This window comes from Tamandua tetradactyla, chromosome 8, assembly GCF_023851605.1.
Source record: "Tamandua tetradactyla isolate mTamTet1 chromosome 8, mTamTet1.pri, whole genome shotgun sequence".
Classification (NCBI taxonomy): Eukaryota; Metazoa; Chordata; class Mammalia; order Pilosa; family Myrmecophagidae; genus Tamandua; species Tamandua tetradactyla.
Window position 1 is genome coordinate 58,504,713 of NC_135334.1, and position 27,995 is coordinate 58,532,707.

The 27,995-nt window shown below is 39.6% G+C and overlaps 1 protein-coding gene and 1 pseudogene across 6 annotated transcripts in view; one reads left to right on the forward strand and one right to left on the reverse strand.

Annotated features, from left to right (window-relative positions):
• The first annotated feature begins 6,006 nt into the window (after window positions 1–6,006).
• Window positions 6,007–7,239, forward strand: LOC143643424 (tafazzin pseudogene; annotated as a pseudogene).
• A 10,076-nt stretch (window positions 7,240–17,315) lies between these two features.
• CCDC83 (coiled-coil domain containing 83) overlaps window positions 17,316–27,995 on the reverse strand; it is a 77,777-nt gene continuing 67,097 nt past the window's right edge. For 2 of the 6 annotated variants that reach the window (XM_077113362.1, XM_077113367.1), the window contains exons 11-13: window positions 27,017–27,096; window positions 26,318–26,523; window positions 19,423–19,798 (exon numbers count right to left, since the gene is read on the reverse strand). In XM_077113362.1, coding sequence (XP_076969477.1) covers window positions 19,637–19,798; window positions 26,318–26,523; window positions 27,017–27,096 — 448 coding nt within the window. In that variant the 3' untranslated portion in view covers window positions 19,423–19,636. The other 4 variants (XM_077113366.1, XM_077113368.1, XM_077113363.1 and 1 more) reach the window with 3 other exon arrangements.

The window sequence follows — 27,995 nt, forward strand, 5'->3', positions numbered from 1 at the left end:
TTAATCGATGGGATACACAGCTTTATACTACCCCTTTCAATCATGTTCCACCTTCAATATGGCAGTATTACTTATAGACCCACTAATGAGCTGCCTTCATTTCTATCCAGTCCCATACATTTAAGTTCAACCTCATTGACTAACCATTCACCCATCTCTAGCTTCTGTGTATCTCTAGGTCCCCTATATTCTGTAGTATAAGCCTCTAAATTTACCAAGATCATAAAAGCAGAATCACACAACATCTGTCCTTTTGTATCTGGCTTATTTCACAGGAGCATTATGTCCTCAAGGTTCATCCATGTTGTCATGTGTTTCAGGACATCATTTCATCTTACTGCTGCATAATATTCCATCATATGTTTTGTTGGAACATATGTTCCAACAAAAAGTGTTTGTCACATTTTGTTTACTTGCCTGTTGATGGGCACTTGGATTGTTCCATATTTTAGCGATTGTGAATAATGCTGCCATGAATGTAAGTGTGCAATGGCACACAGTGGCTGCTATCAGCTCTTCTGGGTATATACTGAGTAGTGGTATTGCCAGTCATAGGGCAACTCGGTATTTAGTTTTCTAAGGAACCGCCAAACTGTCTTCCATAGTGGCTGTACCATTATACATTCCCACCAGCAGTGCTTAAGTGTCCCAATTTCTCCACATCCTCTCCAACATTTGTAGTTCCCTGTTTGTTAATAGCAGCCATTCTTATATGTGTGAGGAAGTATCTCAATGTAGTCTTGATCCGCATTTCCCTATAGCAGTGACTCTTTAGGTCATTGCTTGTGTATAAAAATGGGGAGGTGGGGCATGGGGCCAGATGCGTGGACAGGGCACAGTTGCATGTATGGAGTTTGGGAGGGAGTTGTGAGGTTCAGGGCACATGGAGGGAGGTGTGGGTGTGGGTATTGTGAGTGAGGGGTTGTGGGGAGCGTGAAGCGGTTTGGAGAGGTGCGACTGAGGGGAGGGTGTATGTTCAATTAGCCCAGCTTGGCTTACTTGCTCATCTCCGCCTCCCTGATGGTGCACTCTTATGGGCTCCAGACCTCCCTGTGGAAAGGGACGCCTTAGGCTCTTTGCTCTAACTGGATGGTCTCTGCTTCTCTGTGTCTCAGTTCCCTAGCTTTTTCATCCAGGACCTCTCTGTAGTGTAGAAGAACCTCTCAGGTCATTTGCACCATGGAATCATGGTCATTTTTCTGTCACTTCTCCAGCTTTTCGTTGGCAATGGGCACTTAGCTTATCCTATTCTGCTATTATCCTGGAAGCCCCTTATCCTGCTTTTGAGTGGAGCTGTAGGGAAGGAAATAGCAAAAGAGACATAATTAGATTTCCATATACACCTGAGTCCCAGGCTGTCCAGGAAGTTGGATTCTCTTGGCCTTTCAAAATAACCTTACACTGAAGCATCAAGCACAACACACTGGCACTGACAGCTAGCTTAGTGCTAGCTAAGATTTCATGAAGTGAAATCTGCTTTTTCTGATGCTTTATTCTAAAGTAAGACAGGAACTGAAAAGCTCATCACTTCCATTTAATTCACATATTGAAGGGACAGTTCAAGGGCCTGGAGGAGACAGAGGCACTACATAGGAGGGAAAGGACCCAACAGGAAAATTCAAGAAGTACAGCAAGCAGGTTTTATGAGGTAAGTATGAAAATAACTGCTATCATTGTGAAATGGTGTTAATGACAGTTGTCACTAGGAGCTTATCTTTTACAACAGCTGCACGTGGGTGACGGATAGAATTTACAGCATGTACAAGTCAAAAGTAGAAATGGAGGAATGAGGGTTGAGTTTGTCTTATAAAGGTACAATTAACTAAACTGGTATGATACTGGCCTAAAATAAAGCACAGATGAAATAGAATAATAAGCCTAAAAACTGACAGAGGTGCTTAAATATGTGCTGAAAATATCATTTCAAAAGAGTGAGGAAAAGATTGGGAGTATTTAATAAGCCAGTTTTATCAGCACTATATGTCTTTCTGGGGAATGGGGAAAAAAGTCCTTCCATTTCAGATGACTTAAAGAGTAAATGTAAGGAATTACATAAATGTCCAAACTAAGGCACCAACAAGAAGTTACTGTGCTGGTTTGAATCTGTTGTGTACCCCAGAAGCCATGTCCTTTAATCCTCATTCAGTATTGCTGGATGGGATCTTTTTTATTGTTTCCATGGAGATGTCTCTCTACCCATTCAAGGTAGGGTTGCTTACTGGAGCCCTTTAAGAGGAAGCCATTTTGGAAGAAGTTTTACAACTAACAGAGCCCACACAGCCAGAGACCTTTGGAGATGTGAAAGGAAAACACCCCCAGGGAAGCCACTGAAGAAACCTGGAAAGCTAGCAGATGTCACCATGTACCTTTTCAATTGACAGGTATTCTGGACCCATCAGCCTTTCTTGAATCACGGTATCTTTCCCTGGATGCCTTAATTTGGACATTTCCACAGCCTCAGAACTATAAACTTGCTACTTAATAAATTCCTTTTTTAAAAAAAGCCATCCCAGTTCTGGTATATTGTATTCTGGCACCTTCACAAACTAAAACAGTGCTTTCCCCCAGAAAGGCTAATACCATCCAGAACACCTCTGTCAGTTGGGAAGTCTCGTGGCTGGCGTCTGCTGGGGTCTCTGGCTTCTGGACACCTCTCAGCTGGGAAGGCACATGGCAACATCTGCCAGCTTTCTCTCCTCATTTCATTAAGCTTCCCCAGCGGCGTTTTCTTTCTGCATCTCCAAAGATCTCTGGCTATGTGGGCTCTGTCGGCACTAAAGCTTTTTCCAAAATAGTTACCTCTTAAAGACTACAGTAAGTGACCCCACCTTGAATGGGTGGAGTTGCATCTCCATGGAAACCAACTAATCAAATGTTACCACCCACAAATGGGTGGGTCACATCTCCATGGAAACAATAAAAAAGATCCTACCCAGCAATATTGAATGAGGATTAAAGAACATGGCTTTTCTGCAGTACACAATAGTTTCATACCGGCACAGGAAGTAACCAAGGAATTTGTCTTGAATTGTATTGCATAGCACATAAAATTAAAAACAGGAATTGTTCTTATTACAAGCTAGGAGGTTAGATTAGAGGTTTGTCCCTCTCTAAAGCCACCCCTTGAGACCATCCTTATGATACATAACAGCCTCATTCTCACAGGTCAGTTGCAGCAGCAGAGAATAGACAATTATGAATCTTTATTGTTATTACCTCCATATTAGAGGCCAGTCTACTTACATCCAGGCACTTCTAATTCTCAGACTAACAAAAGGGAAAAAGATGTTTTCCCCCTTGGGGGAAAGTTGATGTGCTGGTGATGGGATGGAAGGAGAAGGTCTTCACAGCACACAGGAGGACTACTGGTCCAACAACTTAGAAGAACAAGATTCATTGTTAGTCACTTAAGAGAGAAGAGGGCCTTCTACCCATCAAATTTATCTTAAATAAGGTTTAGGATATAAGTGTATCTTCACAGGCCTTTTGTCCTGTATTATGGGAAACCATGGGACCACAAGGCATTCTGCAGTTTCATGTTTATCAAGCAGCTTCTCAGGCAGTTTCTCGATTGCAAACCTTAGCATTTCATGTTTAACAGAGTACTCACGTTTAATTTTCTGCCCAGCTGTAGCTTCCTGGAGTGATCCATCAGATGGTGGACTCATTTGTCTGGGAGTCTCTTGACCACGAACAATTACTAGCTCCAACCCCAATCCTTTAGTCCTACATTTTAATTCATGGAATCCTTGAGTGTATCTGTATGGTTCATTGCTCATCTGAGTACTCAAGGTCTACGGCAAGTCCCACCTTGCTCTACCTCTGTTCTTGAAGTTCCTGCTCAGCCCAACTGCATCTCTTCACTGCCTCTTATGGAGAAAACTCTAGTTCTCTGCCCCTTTGTTTGCAGATACCTTTCCTTAGCGTACTCATTTTGCCTGTTCTTTCACTCATGGGAGTAAAACTAGCAGCTATCTTTAGGGTACTGTAAACTGGACAAGCCTTTTAGAAAGTCATTAAAAGGTTTGTATCCTTTGCCCTGTAATCCCATTTCTAGAAATCTTTAAAAAAAATCCAAACTGATTGAGATTACTGAGGGAACAAATTGGAGTAACAAGAAGGCAAAGAATAAACCCTGAGGTATTGAAAGATTCACGGAAACCAGAAAAGAACAGAGATAAAGGAGGAGAACCAGAAAAAAGTCAAGGGCATAGTTGAAAAAGTACGAAATGGGCAGCACAAGTGAAATAAAGACCGAAACCTGACTACTGGATCCAGTAGTTAGAAATTTCAATCTTATCCTTCATTAGCAGGCAGACACCAAATCACATGGGCTTGAGGAAATGGGAAGAAAGTAGAGGTATCAAGGGCAATAAGCAAAGAGCATACAGACCAAGGAAGAGTTTTAAAATGAAAACATATTCACTTATTTGTTCATCTACACAGCACATTGAGTGCCCTCTCTATGTATGCCAGTTGTTCTAGTTGCTAGAATCAAGAGAGACATAGGTTCTGCTTTTGTGGAGCTTCAGTTTCTTGTGGGAACAGGCAGTGAGCAAATATTTTATGACGTGGTAATGAGTGCTCTGAAAAATAATGAGGGTGAAGGGTTAGAATGTGATGTAAACAGTATAATGCCATTTTGGTATCAAGGAAGGCCTCTGATGAGGTGACCTTTGGACAGAGATTTGAATGGAGTGCACAAGATAGCATGATGTGTAGAATGTCCCCATGTATATAAAGCAGAAGGAAGAGCAAAGGCCCTGAAAAGGATTGTGCTTGGCTTCTCTGAGGAACAGTGAGGATGCCAATGAGGCTCGAGCAGAATGAGCTAGAAGAAATGTGGTGGGAGCTGAGGTGAGAGAGGCAATGGGTCAGGGCTTGCTAGGTCAGGTTTAAGCTTGGATTTCATTCCGAGTTGGAAAGCCACTGGAAATGTTGAGCAGGGGGTTCTTTAAAAATTTTCTTGTTAAAAGAATAATTCTGACTGCTGTATTGAGAATGGACTATAGGTAGAAAAAAGAAGAAACAGGCAGCCCAACCAGGAGACTATTTAATAGTCCTCCAGCATGAGCAAAAGCTTGGCCCTGGGAGCAGGGAGCCTGGAGCTGAACTGGAGATGGCCAAAGATAAGAGAGAATTAGATAGGCTACAAAATTATTGTGAGGAAGGGAAATGTTGAGTGTAGGATTGGAAATGAGATGGGGTAGGAGATGAAAGAAAGGCAAATTGAGAACTTGGAAAACAGAGGACAATTTGCATGATGCTTTTTTCTTAGAAAGCAATCTTCTCTAACTTCTGAGATTATCTCCATCTTTGAGGAAAATAACTGCTGTTTGATGAGACAATGTAACATAGTGGTAACAGTATGGATGGGCTCCTTGATGCTATAAGTATAAACCCTACTTTGAGCAGGTGACTTGCTCCCCCTGTGCCTCAGTTTCTTCATCTGTAAATGGGCATAATAGTGCCTACATCTTAGGGCGCAGTATTTAATGAATTTATAAATAGAAGGATTTAGGAAACCCTGGCACATGTTAAAGGTTCAGTACATAATACACTCTTAGTGGGATTCAGAATAGCTTGTGGTCAAGGGCAAGGAGTCTTGAGGCAAACCACCTGTGTTCCAATCCTTGCCCTGCCATTTACATATGGAGAAACTACTGAATTTCCTCTACATGCTTCTCTTCATCTGTAAAATGTGATCATTATAGACTCTACTTCATAGGAATATAATAAGGGCAAATAAGTGAATATATAAAGTGCATATAATAAGCACATATAAATATTTGCCATTTTTAGTATTACCAGTGGAGCTTTTAAAATACCGCCCTTTGGGCCCTCCGCGGCCCCAGATCCTCCTGCGGCTGGCGGCCCTAGACCACAAGAGGGCGCGCAGGGGCCCAGTGGTGCGCTGAGTCCTGGCGCGCCCAGCGACCGGCTTTCTTGCGCAGTCGTGGGCGAGGTTCGGAGGTGCGACCCCCAGGTGAAATGGCCATTCGCCTTACCTGGACCTTGGCCAGTAGTGTCATGGGCCTTGTGGACACCTACAGCTGCTTCTGAACCAAGTACATGAACCACGTCGCCATCCACAAGGAGATGTGCTGTATGAGCTCATCCAGAACCCGGGCCCGGCCACCCCCATCATCACCATCTCCAACCACCAGTACTGCAAGGATGACCCTCATCTTAGCCGGATCCTGAAACGACGCCACATCTGGAACTTGAAGTTAATCCGTTGGACCCCGCGGCCACAGACCTCTCCCTCACTAAGGAGCTGCACTCACACTTCTTCGGCTTGGGCAAGTGCGTGCCGGCGTGCCGAGGAGATGGCGCCAACCAGAAGGGGATGGACCTCATTTTGGAGACGCTCAACCTTGTGGACTGGGCGCACATCTCCCCAGAAGGGCAAGTGAACATGAGCTCAGGTTTCCTGCGCTTCAAACTTCATTACCGAGTGTCACCTCACTCTCATCATTCTTCCGCGGTGGCATGTGGGAATGAGTGACGTCCTCCCCGACAGCCGGCCCTACTTCCCCGGCTTCGGACGGAGAATCGCTGGGCTAGTTGGGAACACTTTCCAGCCCAGCCGGTGCTCAAGCGGCTCCAGGTGGACAATGAGCGTGATGGAAATGCGCAAGGCCCTGACCGTCTTCATTCAGGAGGAATTCCAAAGCCTGAAGCACTACCACTTCCAGCTCTCCACATAGGTGGAAAAGAAGTAGCTGTCCACCTCCACCCCACCCCATACCCAACTCAACTCAGGCAGATGGGGCCGAGGTGCTGCTTTATGGATTCCCGCCCTGCTCAGAGCTGGGGCTGGGGCTGGGCTTATGCTTTTAGTTTAGATAGGACTTTGAACTAGTTCTGTTAACCCTCATGGGTCTCTCTTAGTTGGTGAGCTTCCGGCGCCTCCATTGTTTCTCAGAAGAAGAATCTCTGCTGCTCCTCCTACTTTGACCTCCTTCCCTCTTTCGTTCAGTTGTTACCCCCTTGGGGGAAAGAAGGGAGGTGGACAAGCAGTTGGGCAGGTTAACAGATGGTGGAGGCCCCAAGCCCTCCTACCCACCCTTGCCATTCTGGATGATGCTCACACCTCAGAGATGCCCTGGGGCCAAGTTTTCCTTCTGCACCTGAGTTTCCGTGAGCCTCGGGCAGGACCTGGCCTTGCACTGCAGGCAGCAAGGGCAGGCCTTGACCTGGAGCCTCAGGAAGGGCCTGACACCAGGCCCCTCACCTCCAGGCCATCCTTTCTGCCTCCCACCCTGCCTCCCCCACCCACATCCCCACCACACTCGAATTCCTAGGGGCTGGGTTTTCATGTTTTCATTTGTGTGTTTGTTTTAACAATGAAGATTCTTTGTTGTGCCAAAATTTTATATATGTTTCGTTCTTTGGAATTGTCCATTCTGCTCTGTTTGTATAGTTGACGTCAGCCCAGTGCTGGTAGAGGTCTCATGAGGTGCTTCCCTGAGACCCTGACTCCTCAGGATTACACACCAGCACCAGTCCTTGGTCCTGAGGCATCTTTGGTAATAATACTATAGAGTTTGAGGTGACAGCACTTTTTTGGAAACAGCCAACCCTACATGTGTATGTATGCTTAGAACAGCACGTTTTCAATACCCACAAGGAAGCAGAATACTTTCTTACCTTGAGCCCCATTTTCTTTTTTTTGGAGGAGGGGTGTGCATGGTCAGGGAATCAAACCTAGTCTCCCGCATGGAAGGCAGGCATTCTAACCACTGAACTACCCGTGCACCACCCTTTTACTTTTTAACAGAGAAAAAAATGACTTACCCAGATTTATTTAGTATTTCAGAGATCACCTTCTTATAAAGGTAAATGTTAATTGTATACTTTGTAATAGGATTAGGTTTGAATGCGTATAACAGAAAGCTAAACCTAACAGTAATTCAAACAAGATAAAAGTTTATTTTCTCTCACAGTAAGTCTGAGCTTTATCCCATGAGATTGTAAGTTGTCCATATTTTTCCCCCTTGGTCTTGCTGTTTCACAGCCCTTAAAATGTTATTCTTATCTACATAATCCAATGTGGCTGGCCTGCACAACCACATTACAAGCAGCAGAATAAGGAAGGGGGGAAATTGGGAGAAGAGACAACCCAAAGATTGTGCTCAACTTCTCACAGTCCATTGGCTACCAGGGGGTCTGGGAAGTAAAGTCTTCAAATTAGGTTACCGTGTACTCTCAGCTAAAACAAGGGTTCTATTATTAGAAGATGGGGGAGAATAGATTTGGAGGAAATCTAGCAGCCACTGCCACAATCACACAACTTTTATTAAAAGGATTGCTAGTAGCTTGAATTTTTTTCTCTGATCTATGCCTTTAAAACTCTACCATGTTGGGCAGGCAAGAGTTCTCGCCTGCCATGCCAGAGACCCAGGTTCGCTTCCCCGTGCCTGCCCTTGCCAAAAAAAAAAAAAAACTCTACAGTGTCATGTAAATTGAGATTTGGGATATTCTAAAAAAACAAAACAATTACAGTTTTAAAGTTGAAATATTTCAGTGCCAAAAGCAGCAAAATGCAAAAAAAAAAAACAAAAAAAGTTGAACACTTGAAAAAAGAAAAGCAGTTCCAATTAGTGCTCTGTACATGTTAACATGTCGTAAATGTGACCTCACCATATTTTAGGTCGAGCTATATCTCATGTTGACAATTTTACAGAAGTGGCATGAAAGACACAGAAGGCACTTTTTAAGTGGCTAGGAGCAAATGACTGGTGGAAAAATGAAATGTGTCAGAGAACATTAAAGATCTGAAGTTACTTACATACTTGTGCTAGAACACACTTGTGCTAGAAACTTGAGCAAGGCCAGGACATGCCATCTTTCTGATTTTAGTGTCCAATGACTTTAAGGTAAAAAAAATACTTCACTGTCCTCATTTGGAGTATTCACACAGAGGAAAATCGGACAATTTTCATTCCTCTTAGGAGGCAAATGTTGCAAAGGCTAACATTTTTATAGCTGAGACTATACAAAAAGATAGCGCTAACTCAAAGAGGCAAAGGTCAGCAAATCAACCACAGGACTTGAAGGAAGGAAATGCTGACAAAAACTTGTACTAAATCTGTGATGGTATATGAATCTGCAGTCACTTGAAAACTCATTCCCTGTGCTGGAAATCTTTTGAAAATATTCCTATTTGGGAAAGTTTTCATACCTTACTCAGATTGTTACAACAGAATGACCTAAAACATAACCAATCTAAAGAGTCATGGTCAGGAAAAGCAGCCTTCCTGAGACCTTTAGCCTCTCAAAATCACAGGAATAGGAAATAGAAATGCTTAATTGAGTTAAAGTCACTAAAAATATTTAGAAAGCCTCCATTACTTGAGGGTACTTTTCTTTACATCTAGGGCAAAAGCCAGTTTTATTCCAAGAAAAATACAGAGAGCTGTTGTGTTGAGGTCTAGTAAAATAAGCAAGGATCAAGCAGACCTTTAACAAACAGCTCTTTATTGCCTCAAAAATATCCTGCCATTCCTGTTCCCTGAATCATTCTAGTGTTTGACTACAAGAATCAAAAGGAAACAGAAATGTTAACACTGACCCACAGTGTTCCCTCTCCCTCGCATACGTAATTCTGAAGCTAGGTTTACTACTTGCCCCTAAAACATCACTTCAACAGATCTAGGGTATGGCTTCTTGGACCCTGTTTGGGGGCAGACCATTTATTCACAAGAGATGGCTGAAGGTTTCTTTTTGCCAACCCAAGGAAAGAGGGCAGGTGTGGGTGATAAAAGTGTTTGGAGTACTGCTGCCATCTGAGACTGGTGTGTGCCTTGCAGGCACCTCATCGATGGGACACAGACATTGCTCTATGTAATGTCACCACGTTAATATGTTACAATTAGAAGTCTCTGTCCATATTTCCAGAGACTCTTTAAAAATAACTACTAAATGCCAATAATTTCAACTGCTATATATAGTGCATATTTACCATGTGCAAGATATATGCACTATTTTTAATACTTAAGTTTGCAATGTGTAAATTAGAACCATGTAGTGCAGATGAAGAAACAAGGGCATTTAAAGAAGTTAAATTGATTGTCCAAGATTCAAAGACAACCAGCCTGACTCTAGAGAATGTGTTTTCCCATACTGTGCCATGACTCTTTATACCTCCTTAATTTCTTCAGAAGTAATTTCTGGGCCAAAATAAGCAATTTCCTCGCCTAAGGCTAAAGCTGCCAACACTCAGATCCTGCCCCCAATCATCTTGAAAAACTCAGACGCTTGGTTATTCTGAAACTGAACCCACACACAGTCCTCCTAAACTCATTTTAATTTTAAGCTCTTTCACAAACCTATTATTAAAGGTGCCAAAAATAGAACATTTTATATTAAGCTCCTGCCCCATCTCTAATGTTTTATCCTGCCGTCTCTCACTTTCCTTGCTTCCTTTTCTACTTGTTATTGTTGAAGACTGGAAGCAAGTATCACTAACCCTGGGGAGGTGTCCCTGACCCATCAGGTTTTCTTACTGGACCTTAGCTCCTTGAGAACAGGCTGGTTTTGTTTCTAATCTCTAATACCTTACAGTGCTTGGGTAGAAGGTCTTGTTCAATAAATGCTTACTAAAAGAAGTGACGCTGATAGGAAGTTCACAGTGGTACAACTTTATTGAGACTTGCTCTGTATTGTAATCATCTAACAAAGCTATCATAATCTGTTTAGAATTTGGGTTGTTAAGAAAACCTTGCAGATATATTTTGGAGATTTTGCTGTTTTGCAAACCTTAAACACAAGAAATGATATTAGCAGAAGGGAAGAACATTTTTCCCTTCCTTTTTCCAAATGATGCACACTTTTCAATTCTGATTTCTTCTTGGCAGCACACAAGACTCTTAGTCGTTGATATTTTCCAATTCAAGTTCATATTGTAAAGAAGAAACTGCCACAACTAACAAATTATACTGGATTCTCAACATGTTATGCCTGGCTTGTTTTAATTATCTCATGGTCTGAACTTTCCAGAGTGAGAGAAAAACAGTGTCAATTTCTGCTGACCTGCTGAAATCAGTGGGCTGTCACATGAGCTGTTTTTTGTAGGTCACTGGAAATTCTTTGATTTGTCCCAGTGGAAAGTCACTACATTTTTTCCTGTCTGAGAAAGTAAAGATAAATCTTGCTGTTGACCTTTGAAAGCTGCCCTGACACGCTGATCTGCCTTCCTGCCGGGAAACATTCTTTTCCTCTTCACCCTGCAGGATTTAGGCCTGTCTGTATCTATGGATAGCTTTATGGAATGGATTGGAATATGGGTACTTGGAAGACAATTTTGAGGGGAAGCTTTTGAAGTATAAAATGCATCAGCCAAGCACACAACTTTAAATATCCAGCTTGATGAATGTTTGAAAAGTGAACACCCATATAACTGCTACTCAAATCAACATTATAAAAAAAAATTCATTTCCCATTCTACTCACTACCCACCATGACAGCAACTACTGTTCTGACTTCTATTGTCATAGATTAGTGTTTATCCTGTTAGTGAACTTTATGCAGTCACTGTTTTGCATCTGCCTTTCACTCGATGTTGTAAGATTTATCTGTATAACTAACTACATGTGCAATAGTTTGTTTTTATTGCTGTGTAGTATTCCATTACGTGAATATACCACAATTTACACATTCTACTGCTGATAATCATTTGGGTTGTATGAAGTTTTTGGCTATTAGCACTAGAGCTACTAGGAACATTCTTTTACATGTCTTCTGGTGAATCTAAGCACTCTTTTTTATCCCATAAAAACCCAAGAGTGGAATTACTGGATTATAAGACATATTTAGCTTTCAGCTTTAATAAATACTATGAAAACATCTTCCAAAGTGTTTGCACCAATTTACATTCCAAACAACAATATAAGAGAGAGTTTGAGTTGCTCTATTTCTGTGGAGGATTGAATTATGTACCCCTTAATCTGTCCTTCATTAAGGACAGACATGTCCTTAATCTTAACCTGCATTTCTGTGGGTGTGAACCCATCTTTAATACAACCTCTTAAAAATGTTATTTTTAGTTAAGGTGTGGCCCAAATGAATGAGAGTGGGTCTTAATCCATATTACCGGAGGCATCATAAAGAGAAGAAACCAGAAGCCAGTAGTTGGAGAAAACCACAGAGAGGAGCCAGAAACCTGTAGTCATTGGAAAACAGAGGAGCAGGCACAAGGAGAGAGACGGCCATGTGACAGGAGGCAGAGATGCAAGCCAGTGAATCCTAAGGATTGCAGCAAGTTAGCCCCAAAATGCTAGTCCAAGAGAAAGCATCGTCTTGTCAACACCTTGATTTTGGACTTCAAGTCTCAAAACTGTGAGCCAATAAATTTCTGTTGTTTAAGCCAACCCATTGCATGATATTTGTCATAGCAGCCTGGAAGCTAAGACAGTATCCTTTCAATATTTAGTATCTTCAACTTTTTAATCCTAGCCATTCTGGTGGATGTATAGTGGTATCTCATTTTAGTTTTAATTTACTTTCCCCTGATGAAAAATACTGTTCTAATGCCTTTTATGTATTTTTAATCCTTATTAGTCATTTGAATATAATCTTTTATAAAGTGTTTATTCAAGTCTTTTTTCCATTTAAAAAATAAATTACCTTTTTACACTAATTTGTAGAAGTTCTTTACAGATTTTGAATATGAATTCTTTGCTAGATATATGTATCGCAAATATATTTTCTCAGTATGTGGCTTGCTTTTTGACTCTCTTAATGGTGCCTTCTAATGAACAGATTCTTAATTTAAATTTATTAATATTTTTATAGTTAGTGCTTTCATAGCATTCTCCTTTATTTCCTAATAGAAGCTTTATTGTTTTTCCTTTTATATTCAGGTCATGATACACTTTGAATTAATTTTTTTTTCATGGGCAGGCACCGGGAATCGAACTTGGGTCTCTGGCATGGCAGGCGAGAATTCTGCCACTGAGCCACCATTGCACCACCCAGAACTGACTTTTGTGTATGGTGTGATGTAGAAGTCCGTTTTCCTCCCCGCCCTCCATCCAGATTTCCTGTTGCCTCAGCATCATTGGTTTGAAAGACCATTCTTTCTCCATTGAGGCATCTTTATCAGAAATACGTTTGTTTCTGATAAAAGACCCATTTTATCAGAAATGGATTTGTTTCTGGGCTCTCTATTCTGTTCTATTGGAGTTTTCCTCTATCTTTAGGCCAATACCACTCTTTCAACTACTGAAAATTTATAGTGAGTCTTGAAATCTCATAGTATTAACTCCTCTAGTTTTGTTGTTTTTCTTCAAGATTGTCTTGGCTATCCCGGATCCTTTGCCTAGATTATAAATTTCCACCATAATATTACAAATAGTTTGTCAATTTCAACAAAATAAAATTGTTAGGATTTTGGCTGAGATTGCATTGAATCTATAACTTAATTTGGAAAAAAACTGACATCTTAACAATTTTGGGTCTTGCAAGCCATGATCATGATGTATGTCTCCACTTATTTAGACCGCCTTTAATTTCTCTTAGCGATGTTTTGAAGTCTTCAGTATATAAGTCTTACTCATCTTTCATTAGATATTCCTTGAAAGTTGATGATTTCAATGCAATTTATATTAAAGTCTTATTTTCCAGTTGTTTCTTTGTTAGCATATAGAAATATAATGGATCTTTACTAAATTGACCTTGTATCCTACTAGTAGTTCATAGATTACTTTGGATTTTCTACATACAAAACAATGAGTTCTATAAGAGAGTTTTACTTCTTCCTTTCTAAACCTTATGCTATTCTTTCTTTCTTTTGTTTCTCAGACTGGATGATTTCACTTGTCTTACCTTCAAGGTCACAGAGTCTTTGTTGTGCCAGCTCCAATCTACTGTCGAACCACTCAAGGAAATTTTTAATTTCTGTTACTATAGTCTTCCACTCTCTTTCATTACTCTTAATAATTTCCAACTCTCTGTTGATATTCTCTTTGTGTTCATCTTTTTTTCTTCCTGCTTTCCTTTCGTTCTTTGTCCATGTTTTCCTTTAACTCTTTGATCATATTTAGGTATTTAGGTCCTTTTTTTTTTTTTAAGTCTGTCTGGTATGTCCCAGGTCTGGTCCTCCTCACTTACGGTTTCTAAAGCTTTAATCTTTTCCTTTGCCTTGGCTCTTGCTTCTTGTTTCTTTTAATATCTTTTAACCTTTTGTTGAAACCTGGACATTTTGATATCTTAATGTGTTATTGATGGAATTAAGAGTCTGAGGGTTCTGCTCCTTAGGCTTTATCCAGCTAGTATTATGACCGAACTTTTCTTGATTGCCAGGAGCTAAAATATTTATATATATGGGGAGGATGAAAAAATAAAACACCTTTCCCAGTCACTGCAAATTGACCTGTGCAAAAGCTGTCTTTCAGGGTTTACACATTCAGTGAGTTTAGAAAATAACTCCAGATCAGACTATAGGGCCTCCCTAGTCCTTTCTGAGTATATGTCTTATTATTATTATTTTTTGGCCTCAGTGTGGCCCTAGTAATTCCCCCATTTACCCAGTTCTGAATCTCCCCTCTTCCCTAGGAAACAATTTCCTCTTGGTTCTGGGCACTGTACTATATGTCCTACACCAGCAATCCCTTGCCCCAGGCAGCATGACTTGACTGCTTCCCTTAGAATTCTGTAGGAGAGTCTGAGCTGCCACCAGAGAGAATTACCCAAATTTATATGCTTTTAGTATGTGTATGAAAGTTACTCTGCTCTCTCTGTAGAGCATCTTTTGTAGGGCCAGTCTAGTGATGAAGAACTCCCTTTGTACTGAGCCAGTGAGGGGTGAGGGAAGGGCCAACTAGGACACCATGTAATGCTATCTCATTGTTTTTGTTGTTGTTTGGCATGGGCAGGCACCGGGAATGGAACCCGGGTCTCTGTCACGACAGGAGAAAATTTTGCCACTGAACTACCATAGCACCATCCGATTCAACCTCTTTAAAGAGGCCTTTTTCTTGATTTAGTTCTTGTCCTGTTATTGCAATCCTTTAACTATTTTCTGGAACTTTGAGAAAGATTCTTCTGCCAGTTCTTGCTGGTTGTTCAAAGTTTCCACGGGCGGTCTGTGTGCTGAAGCATCTATCTGCCTTGGTCATCTTGAACAGGGCAGGGCGTATAGTCATGGGCACTTGAAAAGAATCTATATGTTGCAGTTGTTCAACTTTTTATATCCTTAATGATTTTTTTTCTGATTGGTTATTGAGAAACATGTGGTAAGCTGTTCAACTTTTATAGCAAATTTGTCTTTATCTTTTTTTTTTTTTTTTGCTCTATATATTTTGAGACCATGTTTTTTAGGGGTATACAAATTTAGGATTGTTAATCATCCTGATAGGTTGACCCATTTATTATTATGAAGTGTTTCTCTTCATTTTCTCTTTATTTCTCTTAAAACTTCTTACCTTTGTGATATTAGTCAAGACACCACCTTCCTTTTGGTTAATATTTGCATGACTTATCATTATGCATCCTTTCACTTTCAATCTACTGTGGACTCATGTTTGAAGTGAGTCTCTTGTAAAGAGCTTTATAAGTAGGTCTTCTTTTTCAAAAATCTCAGAAATCTTTATCTGTTAATTGGAGTATTTATTCAATTTACATATAATGTAATTACTGATATTATTTAGTTTAAATATTCCTTTTTGCTATTTTTTTTTTCATATCTCTGTTCTTTATTTCTTTCCTTAAACTCTGTGGCATTCTTTTTTTTTTTTTTTAACCAAATCCTTTTTAATCTATTCTCAACTTGTATCTTTTTACTTATATTATTTTTATTGGTTACCATTAAAAGTCCAATATGTACCTTCCAATTGCAGTCCACCATAAGTTAATATTTTTACCAACTTCCAAACAATGCAAGAAGCTTGCAATATTTTAGCTCCTTTACCCTTGCTCTTGCCTACTGTTATCATAGATTTTTACTTCATTCTAGTAAACCCCACAAAACACACATATTATTATAGATTTAAAATTTCAATATTTAATAATGTTTACTCATAATTATCCTTATTGGTGCCCTTCATTCTTTCCTGAAGTTTCATGCTTCCATCTAGTTTTCTTTCTTTTCAGCCTGAGGAACTTCCTTCAGCATTTTTTGCGGTGCAAGTCTTCTATGACAAATTCTTTCAACTCCCGTCTGAAAATTTATTTTATCTTCAGTTTTTAAAAAATATGCTTTTATTGGGAAATCTTCACATACATACAGTCCATCCATAGTGTACAATCAATGGCTCATAAGAACATCAAATAGTTGTGTATTTATCACCTTGATCATTTTTAGAACATCTGCATCACTCCAGAAAAAAATAAAAAGAAAAAAAAGCTCAAACATTCCATACCCCTTAACTCTCCCTCTCACTGACCACTACTATTTCAATCTACCCAACTTTTTACCCTTTCTCCCCCCCCAATATTTATTTATTTATTTTATCCTTATTTTTTTACTCATCTGTCCATACCTAATTCAATTTATTAAGTTACAATTAGGTTACTTTTAATGGTAACCAATAAAAATAATATAAGTAAAAAGATACAAGTTGAGAATAGATTAAAAAGGATTTGGTTAAAAAAAAAAAAAAAGAATGCCACAGAGTTTAAGGAAAGAAATAAAGAACAGAGATATGAAAAAAAAAATAGCAATATTTAAACTAAATAATATCAGTAATTACATTATATGTAAATTGAATAAATTTTTACTTTATCTGTCCATGGATAAAGGAGCATTAGACTCAAGGTTTTCACAATCGCACAGTCACACTGTAAAATCTATATAGTTATATAATCGTCTTCAAGAATCAAAGCTACTGGAACACAGTTCAATGGTTTCAGGTACTTCCCTCTAGCCACTCCAATACACCATTAGCTAAAAAGGGATCTTTACATAATGCATAAGAATAACCTCAGGGATAACCTCTTGACTCTGTTTGAAATCTCTCAGCCACTGAAACTTTATTTTGTCTCATTTCTCTCTTCCGTCTTTTGGTCAAGAAGGCTTTCTCAATCCTGTGTTGCCAGGTCCTGGCTAATCCTAGGAGTCCTGTCCCATGTTGCCAGGAAGATTTACACCCCTGGGGGGCATGTCTCATGTAGTGTGAAGGGCAGTGAGTCCACCGGCTGAGTTGGCTTAGAAAGAGAGGCTACATCCCAAGAGTGTACCTAGGGGACTGAGACCAAGTAAAACTACAACCCAGCTCTGACTCAGTTCAATTCCTGATTGGCTGAGGTGAGTTGCCTCTCACCCAAACTCTCTGGAGACCAGATGTTTTAGTTTGTTAAAGCTGCCGGAATGCAATAAACCAGAAACAGAATGGCTTTTAAAAAGGGAATTTATTAAGTTACAAGTTTACAGTTCTAAGGCTGTGAAAATGTCCAAATTGAGGCACCAACAAGAGGTTACCTTCACTCAAGAAAGGCTGATGCCATCCAGAACACCTCTGTCAGCTGAGAAGGTACATAATGATGTCTGTTACTTGGTCTCAGTCCACCTCTGTTTTCAAATGTCTCAAGGGTGATACCTATTTGTTTTAAGGCCCCACCTCTACAGGATGAAGTATCCTAGGCTTTCTTCTTTGTTGACACTCATCCCCTAGATAGCATCATTCGTCTCATGGCATTAAGTTCTAATCTTTTGCTGATCATTCCTGGATCTATATTTCCATCCCTGACCTCTTCCAGCAGGAAACATTCAAACAGGATACTTTAGGAGTGCTTAACAAAGGGAACATTTACAAAGGTGTGGGTAGCATTAAGAGAAACTCAAAAGTGGTATTGAAACACCCTTGCACTAACAACAGATGGAAACTGTTACCACTCCTAGGCCTGGAGGGGCAAGAGAAAGGAATGATTACCAGACCCAGAACTTTTCTATTTGTGGTAAACATCCCATTAGGAGCTGTGGCCTTATAAAGACTCCTAACTAAGACACTTACTTGGCAGGGAGGGAGCTGGAAGAATAAATTTCACACTTCTACCTTTCTTGGATCTTCTGCCCAAGCATCCCATTGGACAAATCCAATTAGAAGTTAGAAGGCACGGGAGCTCAAGTCTGTAAATGGTAACCCTTTGGGTCCCAGAGAAAAGGGTGGAGATTAGATTTGGAGTGGCAAATGACACCACACTCATATATCCAGCTTGGAGTGGAAAATGACAGAACACTCATATATCCAGCAATTATCTACTCAACATTTCCACTTGAATTAATAGTCATTTGAGTAGGTGGATACATCAGGGCATGGAGTAGAGTGGAAAGGAAGCCTTAAACCAGGTGCCAAATCAAAGATCATGAAGAATAGTGTCCAGGAGGGATAGCAAGTTAGAGAAAAATGTAGGGGGCAACATATACATATACATACACATATTTTATGTGAGATTGATGGAATAATGGTCTGGAAGGAGCAGTGAGTTGGTGAAAGCATTTGGGTCCTATGAAACATAGAGACACAGAATAATCAACAGCACTTGAGACGGATATAGGTAAAGTGGAGCCTTGTTGGGGAGGGCCAGGTACTAGTCAAGTCCCGAGAGTAGAGGAAGTCTTCAACAATGGAATTTGTTCACTGTTGTTCCAGTGGGCATGGTTAGAAAGTTTGGGAGAGTGCAGGAAGGGATGAAGAACTGAACAGAATAGGGACCAAAGTATAGGAGAGGTTCAAAGATGTTTACTTGGGGGTGATTCTAATTCCTAAAGGACATTGGCAACTTTGATTTTTCACTGTTTTTTGCCTTCTACCATGATTGAGGAATGTTAGCAGCATTTGGGGTTGTGTGAGCAATGAAGAATGGACCCTACCCAATATACCAGTAACACCCACATCGGTGATGGAAAGGTCTTTCATTTTATGTCAACAAGGATCATAAAAATGTGATGCATGGTGGTATCATATAGTCCCGAGGATCCAAAAGGAATGCTGATATCAAATTAAGCATTTGTGTTCTTGGTTTGTGGCACCCATGAAAGGGAAATGGTGATGGCCTCGGATAGAGACACAGCAATTTAGACTTGGTATATTTGGTGGAAGGGGTAGGTGCTATTATTCTCCCCATTTTATAGACAAGGACAGTGGAATATTTTTATACAAAAAATTAGTACCCTCAAGCTTATGCGTTTCTAAAATTTTTAGCATTCCTTGTAACTTGGATTAGGTTAAAGAAGAATAGACTTGAATTGTGGACTAGCTATGTATCGTTCAGCACTCTCAGAAGGAAAGAGGTATAGTCAATGCTATGCAAACCTCTAAATTATTCTCAGAAAAAATTCTAATTGAACCATTTGCTATTGGGATCATAGATAAATTAGAGAATTTTATAAATGGAAAGGAACCTCAGGGATCAACTTGAACCCACTATCATGCTGCTGAATACTTCAATATTCAGAAAGTAACATAGAATATACTTTCATTTTGTCATTCAGTCTATGCCAGTGAGTGAATAGCTGAATATTTGGAAATTTGATTTAAACGCAATTATGACCTTTAGAAATAACTTTGCCTAAGAGTTATTCTAATAACTAATTTTAAAGTGAACCAAAGTATTAAAAAATGGGCAAATAATATTCTTCAGTTCCCAAGGAACATTTATAAAGAAACGTTGTTTTACTTTGCAGTTTTCAGTCTTAAAAAAAAGACTTCATCATCTTATATGTTATGTAGTTTTCTGTGCTGCTAACATCTTCATAGAATTTGACTGGAACTTCTTTGTCTTGAAAATGAATGGGCATTTTTTTGCTCTCCACACTCATGAGCTTCACTTCCAGAGGACCCAAGTTTACATAGTCCTATGGTGAACAGACACAGAAGAGAAAGAAGTTATTCAGGAAGTTACCAGCCTCAGTAGATTAGGTTTTCACTTTTTATGATTGGCTTTTATCTGATGAATTTCATTGCCTTCCCAATTACTTGATTGCTGTATAACACATGAAATATGAGAACCATTGTAAATAAAATTATATACCCAATGGGGCACAGCAGGCTAGATCTCCCTAAGAGCAAGCAGCAAGGCTGGCAGACTGGTCTCACAGGAGGCTAAAGGGGATTGAGGGGGTAGGTTACCACTTCTAGAGTGGGGAGAAATATCCTCTGCAAGCTCTTTAACTGGTGAAAGGAAATGGTGGCTATATATATGTAGCCCTCTGCCAAACAGTATATAATAATAGCAGAGTGTTCTATATTATTCAAGAACAAAGGAGAAGAATCCTTTGACTATAATATTCCAAGATTGAAGAAATTCTCCGTGGATTTTATACTTTTCACAAGGTCTTTGGCTACTGCATAGATAAAACTTACCGTGTTCTGCTAAATTCACAAGCAGTCTGAGATGTCAACCAGTAGAATTAAAAGTCTAATTTATATGAAAAAAATAATTATATTTATATGACATCTCACTGCTAACCCATAATTGGGGTGAAACAGCTCAGGCCCTAACCAATGACCCTTCCTGGGCTCCCCAAGGCATAACTCTTTCTTTTGTACTCCTTTAGCACTGGCAGTTTGGCTGAAGTGCTGAGTGCCCACTACATTCTCGAGTGCCCACTACATTCCAGGCCCTGTATCAAATGCTAGGGTGCAGTGAGAAGCTCGCAGACTGGTGGGGGAGACTGTCACAGGTGATACATACTTCTTAGAGGGTGATTACTCATTTTCTTATCTGTCTTCTAGCCTGTGAGTGACTTAAGAGTAGGGCCTGCCACACAGGCATCTTTGAGACTGCCTTTCTTTCTGTCCTCCCCCTTAAATTCCCAAGCAACTAACAAGTACTTGGCATCTATGGGGTTCTAAATAAGTTTTTATTTAAATTTAGGAGAATCAGAGAAAAAAAGGAAGGTAATGTTTTCGCAAAAGTATATAAGTATACTAAATACAAAAATATTTGTATTTAGCTTCTAAAATGCATAATTGTAGTGCTATGATAAATATAAGATAGCAGCAGACAAATTGAGGGAGGTCTACCACACATTTTAGAGGAGGATTCCAAAGTAATAAACCATGGCCACTGGCAGTTTCACCACATGGAAATGTCCAATGGAAATTAAGAAGAAGGTCTTCGTAGACCAGCGCCCAACTAGTGTAAGGTCATCATGACATACCAGGAGTCATGATTCAAAAGTACTCATGAAGGTGTTTGGGTGCTATAAAGACTAGAACTTTAGTCCTTTAAATGGTTATTTAATGATAGCAGAACTGAGTTATAGTCAATTAAAATGTTTTTTGTTGGTTTCTTTTGCTTTATGGCACTGTTTCTCTTTTCTCCTACCAGACTTTAAGTTCTAGATATACTCTAAAAGTTCTTGGAAGTATGAACAAGTAGTGGATATAGGAATAACTGTAATATACCAAAAAGAAGCTCAAAATGGAAGAATTTATGCTTCAAGTTCAACTAATGATCTATGTGGCAGTTTGTACTTTCCAAAAATGGCTACACTAATATGTATGCTATCCCACATGCATTTCTTACAATATAATGCTGACCATCCTCTATCAAGATTCCGGATCTATGTTTCTTTCCCTTGGGCATAACTTTGTAATTACATCAACCAATAGGATCAGATGGAAGTGATGGTGTATGATTTCCAAGGCTGTCATACAAAGTATTGTAACTGTCCTAGTTTGCTAGCTGCGGGAATGCAATATACCAGAAACAGAATGGCTTTTAAAAAAGGGAATTTAATAAGTTGCTAGTTTACAGTTCCAAGGCCAAGAAACTAACCCAATTAAAACAAGTCTATAGAAATGTCCAATCTAAGGCATCCAGGGAAAGATACCTTGGTTCAAGAAGACCGATGACATTCAATGTTTCTCTCTCAGCTGGAAGGGCACATGGTGAACATGGCAGCATCTGCTGGCTTTCTCGTGGCTCTACAAAATGTTTGCTCTTTTAAAGGATTAATGGGTGGAGTCACAACTCCATGGAAGCTATCTGATCAAAAGTTACTACCCACATAGAGGGAAATACTGGTGGTCAATGAGAGGCAAGGGTAAGGGGTATGGTATGTATGAGTTTTTTTCTTTTTTCTTTTTCAGAGTGATGTAAAGTTCTGAGAAATGATCATAATGATGAATATACAACTATGTGATGATATTGTGAGCCATTGATTGTACACAAATTATGGAATGTTCATATGTTAAGAATGTTCACGTTGTATGTTGATTGGTTTTATTAATTAAAAAAATATTAAAAAAAAAAAAGTTACTACCCACAGTTGGGTCACATCTCCATGGGAACCATCAACAAGCTCCCAGCCAGCAATACTGAATGAGGATTAAAGGACATGGCTTTTCTGGGGTCCACCATAGATTCAAACCAGCACAGTAACTTTCATCTTGGTCTCTTGGGATTGCTTGCTTTGGGGGAAGCCAGGTACCATAACAAAGGGACACTCAAGACACCTTGTGGAAAGGCCCCTGAGGCGAACTAAGGCCCCGAGCTGCCAGCATTAATTTGCAGCCATGTGAGTAAGTCTCCCTGGAACTGGATCCTCCTGCCCCATCAAGCCTTCAGATCACTGCAGCCCCAGCTGACACACAGAAGCTGTAACTGTTGGAGCACTCTCAAGTGAGAACTGCCCAGTTGAGTCCTTCCTGAATTCCTGACAGAAACCATGAAAGAGAATAAATTATTATTATTATAAGGCACCAGGTTTGGGTTGATTTTTTGTATAGTGTTAGATGACATACACAGTAAGCATACTAGTAATGGAGGTATATAAATTAATATAGGGAGCAAATTGAGCAAGGGTAGGAGTAAAAATGGAATTGAATGAGAGATGTGAATAGTGGGTCAATTTTACTGATAATTGCAAATAGAATTTTTTTTTTCATTCTACATATATAATCAGTAATTTTTAATATCACATAGTTACATATTCATCATTTCTTAGAACATTTACATCGATTTAGAAAAAGAAAAGACAACAGAAAAAGAAATGAAACGATAATAGAGAAAAAAAGGTATACATACCACACCCCTTACCCCTCGCTTTCATTTACCACTAGCATTTCAAACTAAATTTATTTTAACATTTATTACCCCTATTATTTATTTATTTATTTATTTATTTATTTTTTTAAAATTTTTTTATTAATCAAAAAAAAGAAAAGAAATTAACACAACATTTAGAAATCATTCCATTCTACACATGCACTCAGTAATTCTTAGTATCATCACATAGATGTATGATCATCATTTCTTAGTACATTTGCATCGATTTAGGAAAAGAACTAGCAAAACAGCAGAAAAAGATATAGAATGTTAATATAGAGAAGAGAATTAAAATAATAATACTAATAATATATATATATATAAAAAGGAAAAAGAAAAAAACAAAAACAAAAGATACAAACACACAAACAAACAAAAAACCATATTTCAGGTGCAGCTTCATTCAGTGTTCCAACCTAGTTACATTACACTTAGGTATTATTGTGCTGTCCATTTTTGAGTTTTTGTATCTAGTCCTGTTGCACAGTCTGTATCCCTTCAGCTCCAATTACCCATTATCTTACCCTGTTTCTAACTCCTGTGGGTCTCTGTTACCAATGATATAGTCCAAGCTGATTCTCGAATGTCGGTTCACATCAGTGGGACCATACAGTATTTGTCCTTTAGTTTTTGGCTAGACTCACTCAGCATAATGTTCTCTAGGTCCATCTATGTTATTACATGCTTCATAAGTTTAGTCTGTCTTAAAGCTGCATAATATTCCATCGTAGGTATACGCCACAGTTTGTTTAGCCACTCGTCTGTTGATGGGCATTTTGGCTGTTTCCATCTCTTTGAAGTTGTAGATAATGCTGCTATAAACACTGGTGTGCAAATGTCCGTCTGTGTCTTTGCCCTTAAGTCCTTTGAGTAGATACCTAGCAGTGGTATTGCTGGGTCGTAATCCATTCTGCCATTCTATGTCTTTTGATTGGGAAATTCAGTCCATTAACTTTTAGTGTTATTACTGTTTGGATAATATTTTCCTCTACCATTTTGGCTTTTGTATTATATATATCATATCTGATTTTCCTTCTTTCTACACTTTACTCCATACCTCTCTCTTCTGTCTTTTCGTATCTGACTCTAGTGCTCCCTTTAGTATTTCTTGCAGAGCTGGTCTCTTGGTCACAAATTCTCTCAGTGACTTTTTGTCTATAAATGTTTTAATTTCTCCTTCATTTTTGAAGGACAATTTTGCTGGATATAGGAGTCTTGGTTGGCAGTTTTTCTCTTTTAGTGATTTAAATATATCATCCCACTGTCTTCTAGCTTCCATGGTTTCTGCTGAGAAATCTACACATAGTCTTATTGGGTTTCCCTTGTATGTGACAGATTGTTTTTCTCTTGCTGCTTTCAAGATCCTCTCTTTCTCTTTGATCTCTGACATTCTAACTAGTAAATGTCTTGGAGAACGCCTATTTGGGTCTATTCTCTTTGGGGTGTGCTGCACTTCTTGGATCTGTATATTTAGGTCTTTCATAAGAGTTGGGAAATTTTCAGTGATAATTTCTTCCATTAGTTTTTCTCCTCCTTTTCCCTTCTCTTCTCCTTCTGGGACACCCACAACACGTATATTTGTGCGCTTCATATTGTCATTCAGTTCCCTGATTCCCTGCTCAAGTTTTTCCATTCTTTTCCCTATAGTTTCTGTTTCTTTTTGGAATTCAGTTGTTCCATCCTCCAGTTCACTAATTGTAGCTTCTGTCTCTTTAGATCTACCATTGTAGGTATCCATTGTTTTTTCCATTTTTTCTTCTTTGTCCTTCACTCCCACAAGTTCTGTGATTTGTTTTTTCAGATTTTCTATTTCTTCTTTTTGTTCAGCCCATATCTTCTTCATGTCCTCCCTCAATTTATTGATTTGGTTTTTGAAGAGTTTTTCCATTTCTGTTCGTATATTCAGCATTAGTTGTCTCAGCTCCTGTATCTCATTTGAACTATTGGTTTGTTCCTTTGATTGGGCCATATCTTCAATTTTCCGAGCGTCATCCATTATTTTCTGCTGGTGTCTGGGCATTTGATCAGATCTCCCTGGGTGTGGGACCCAGCTGGTTGAAAGGTTTTTCTGTGGAATCTCTGGGCTCTGTTTTTCTTTTCCTGCCCAGTAGGTGGCGCTCGTGGCGGTCGTTTGTCTGCGGGGCAGTCGGCCCGGGAAACCGCACGTGGAGGCGGGGGTCGCTGGCCGTGGCTTGGGGGAGTGCCGGTCCAAATTGCCCAGCTGGCCCGAGACGCCAAGCGTGACGGGAGGGCCCCGCTATCCAATGTTCCCAGTCAGACAGGGGAGCCACGTGCGTGGAGGGGACCCCAGACGCCAGCCGCCCCGGCCGGGAAAATGCGCGCCCCTCGGGTATCTCACTGCAGTGGATTCTCCCTACCCGTTCAGCCGTTCCAGAATGGGGTACGCTGTCTTTTTTGGTCTCTGTCGTGACTCCGGGAGCTGTTTTGTATTGTTTCTGTTTCTTTAGTTGCTTTTCTGGAGGAGGAACTAAGACCCGCGCGTCTTACTAAGCCGCCATCTTCTCCGGAAGTCGTGCAAATAGAATTTTTTAATATCCATGTGCTGGTTTGAATCTATGGTGGACCCTAGAAAAGCCATGTTTTAATCCTGGTCCTATCTTGTGGGAGCAGCCATTTCTTTTAATCCCGATTCAATATTGTAGGGTGGAAACTTTGATTAGATTATCTCCACGGAGATGTGGTGTGCCCAATTGTGGGTGTGGCCTTTTGATTAGATGGAGATGTGGCTCCACCCATTCAAGATGAAGTTCTTTAAAAGGGGAAAACATTTTGGAGAAACCTCAGAGTAGAAACGACAGAGTAGATACCTGGAGAACAGGTATTTCAGAGCTGACTGAGACACAGGCAGAGCCCAGCAGAAGTTGCCATGTGTCTTCCCATGAGATGTTAAGCAAACCAGAACCTGGAAAGAGCCAAGGAAAGTCAAGAGATGAAAGCCAGCCCACAGAAACACCCACAGGAACAGAAGCTGAAAGCAACGGAGCCTAGAAGCAAGGGAGCAGCAGATATTTGCCATGTGCCTTCCCAACTAAAAGAGGTATTCTGAATGGCATCAGACTTTCTTGAGTGAAGGTGACCTCTTGTTGGTGCCTTAATTTGGACATTTTTTCAGCACTAGACTTGTAAGCTTGTAACTTATTAAATTCCCTTTTTAAAAGCCATTTCTGTTTCAGATATATCATATTCTGGCAGCATTACAAACTAATACAATCCATATTTAAATTGTAGGCTAATATTCCCCATTATGAATAAAACAGCATTCTCTTAGTAGTCAAAGTTGTGTTCCAATAAACCTCACCTTGAAATCCCGCTCATCCTCATATAGTAAATATGTCATATCAGAGGCTCCAAACTCTAGGCATGAGCTCTCCTTTTCATCTTTCTTCAGATACAGGGCATCTCTGATGCTATCCTCATAACTTATAGGTAAAGAAGTATTCTCAACTGGTGGAAACATCATGTCGCTACTTTTTACTTGTATAGGCTGCGTTTTTGACTTCTCTTCTAGGATGAATACAAATTAATTGTGGATAAATTTTGACAAAAATAAAAATATAATACATTCTTTGTCACATCTTTAATTCAAAAGAACTATGAGAATTAAAAATGGAGAATTTATTAAAGCGAGAGTGAGATTCACTTTTAAAAACTCTAAGTTCTACTTCATTCTGCTAGTAAGTTATAGTAATCATATTGGAACCAACATTTGTGTCAGTGTTTTGGTTGCTGAGTTTGAACCCAAACTATGCCAGCGTATACAATACCCTGTTTCTATCTACCAGGATGTATTTAATTCACTTTGAAAGATGATGACTTGGATTTGAAAATGGTGCTAGAGTGAGGCAACCGGCAGTGTATGAAGAAGAGAAATATGGAGGAGCTGGTGTGCATTTATTCCCTGAGTAGCTCTTGGATGTGAGGTGCATGCACATAATAGATGCTCAATAAGTGTTTGTTAAATTGGAAAAAAATCATCACCATCACAATAAAATAATACCACTAGTTATTTCTGGCAATTCCAAAGGAATTTCTTCAGGTGGCACTTCTTGTCCAGCTGCTTGGGTAAGATATAGTCGCCTAAAAGAACAAATAAGAAAGGCAATTTGACAGTCAACAAATGTGATACTACATGCTTAATAGCGTCTGTGTCTATGATAGTTGCCAACACACCAAGATAAAAATGAAAAGCATAAGGCTCCATGGGGCAATAGTCTTATAGTGTATAAAATGATGGTTTGTTCCATGACAGATAATTAGCATAGTGTGAGAAGTGCTATGGGGACAGAGACAAGAATTACCTGATTCAGCCTTAGGATGTGATGAAAGGTTTCCTGGAGGAGAGGAAGCCAGAGCTGAGTCTTGAAGAACCAGCAATTGTTAGCCAAGGGAAGTGCTGGGGATGAGGGAAGGGCATCCCAAGATAAGGGAATAACGTCCTTAGAATACGAGAAAGCACATAAGCAGGACACCAGTTAGGTTCCTTTTTCAGCAATCCAGGTGAGAAATGATAGTCACCTCAAAGGGATGGATTTGAGATGAGAAGAAGGAGAGAAAGCATGTGGTAGGAATCCAAGAGGACCTTCAGGTTCTGGCTTTTACCAAGTGGTTTTAGCTATAAGCCCAGCAGTAGTTGACTTAGAGAGACTTTTGCAGCTCTCTGTGAGTGTATTTCATTCTGTATTTCCTTTTCAGAATGCCCACTGATGTTTCAATAAAAAAATATGTCTTAAGAGTTCTGTATACCATTTCCACCTTGAGGTTTGTCTGAAGACAGAATGAAACAATTGGATCCTTGCAGATGTGCAAGGAACCTCTTATACTTAACAACTCAGCAACCAAAGACAGTCTCCTGATTGTTACAATTATGTAACAAACATGTATATAAAGCGTTATCCAAGAATCTAAGGCTCCATTAAATACTTCATGACATTTACATCTGCAAAACCTTCTAAAGATTTAACTTAGTAAAAGATTAA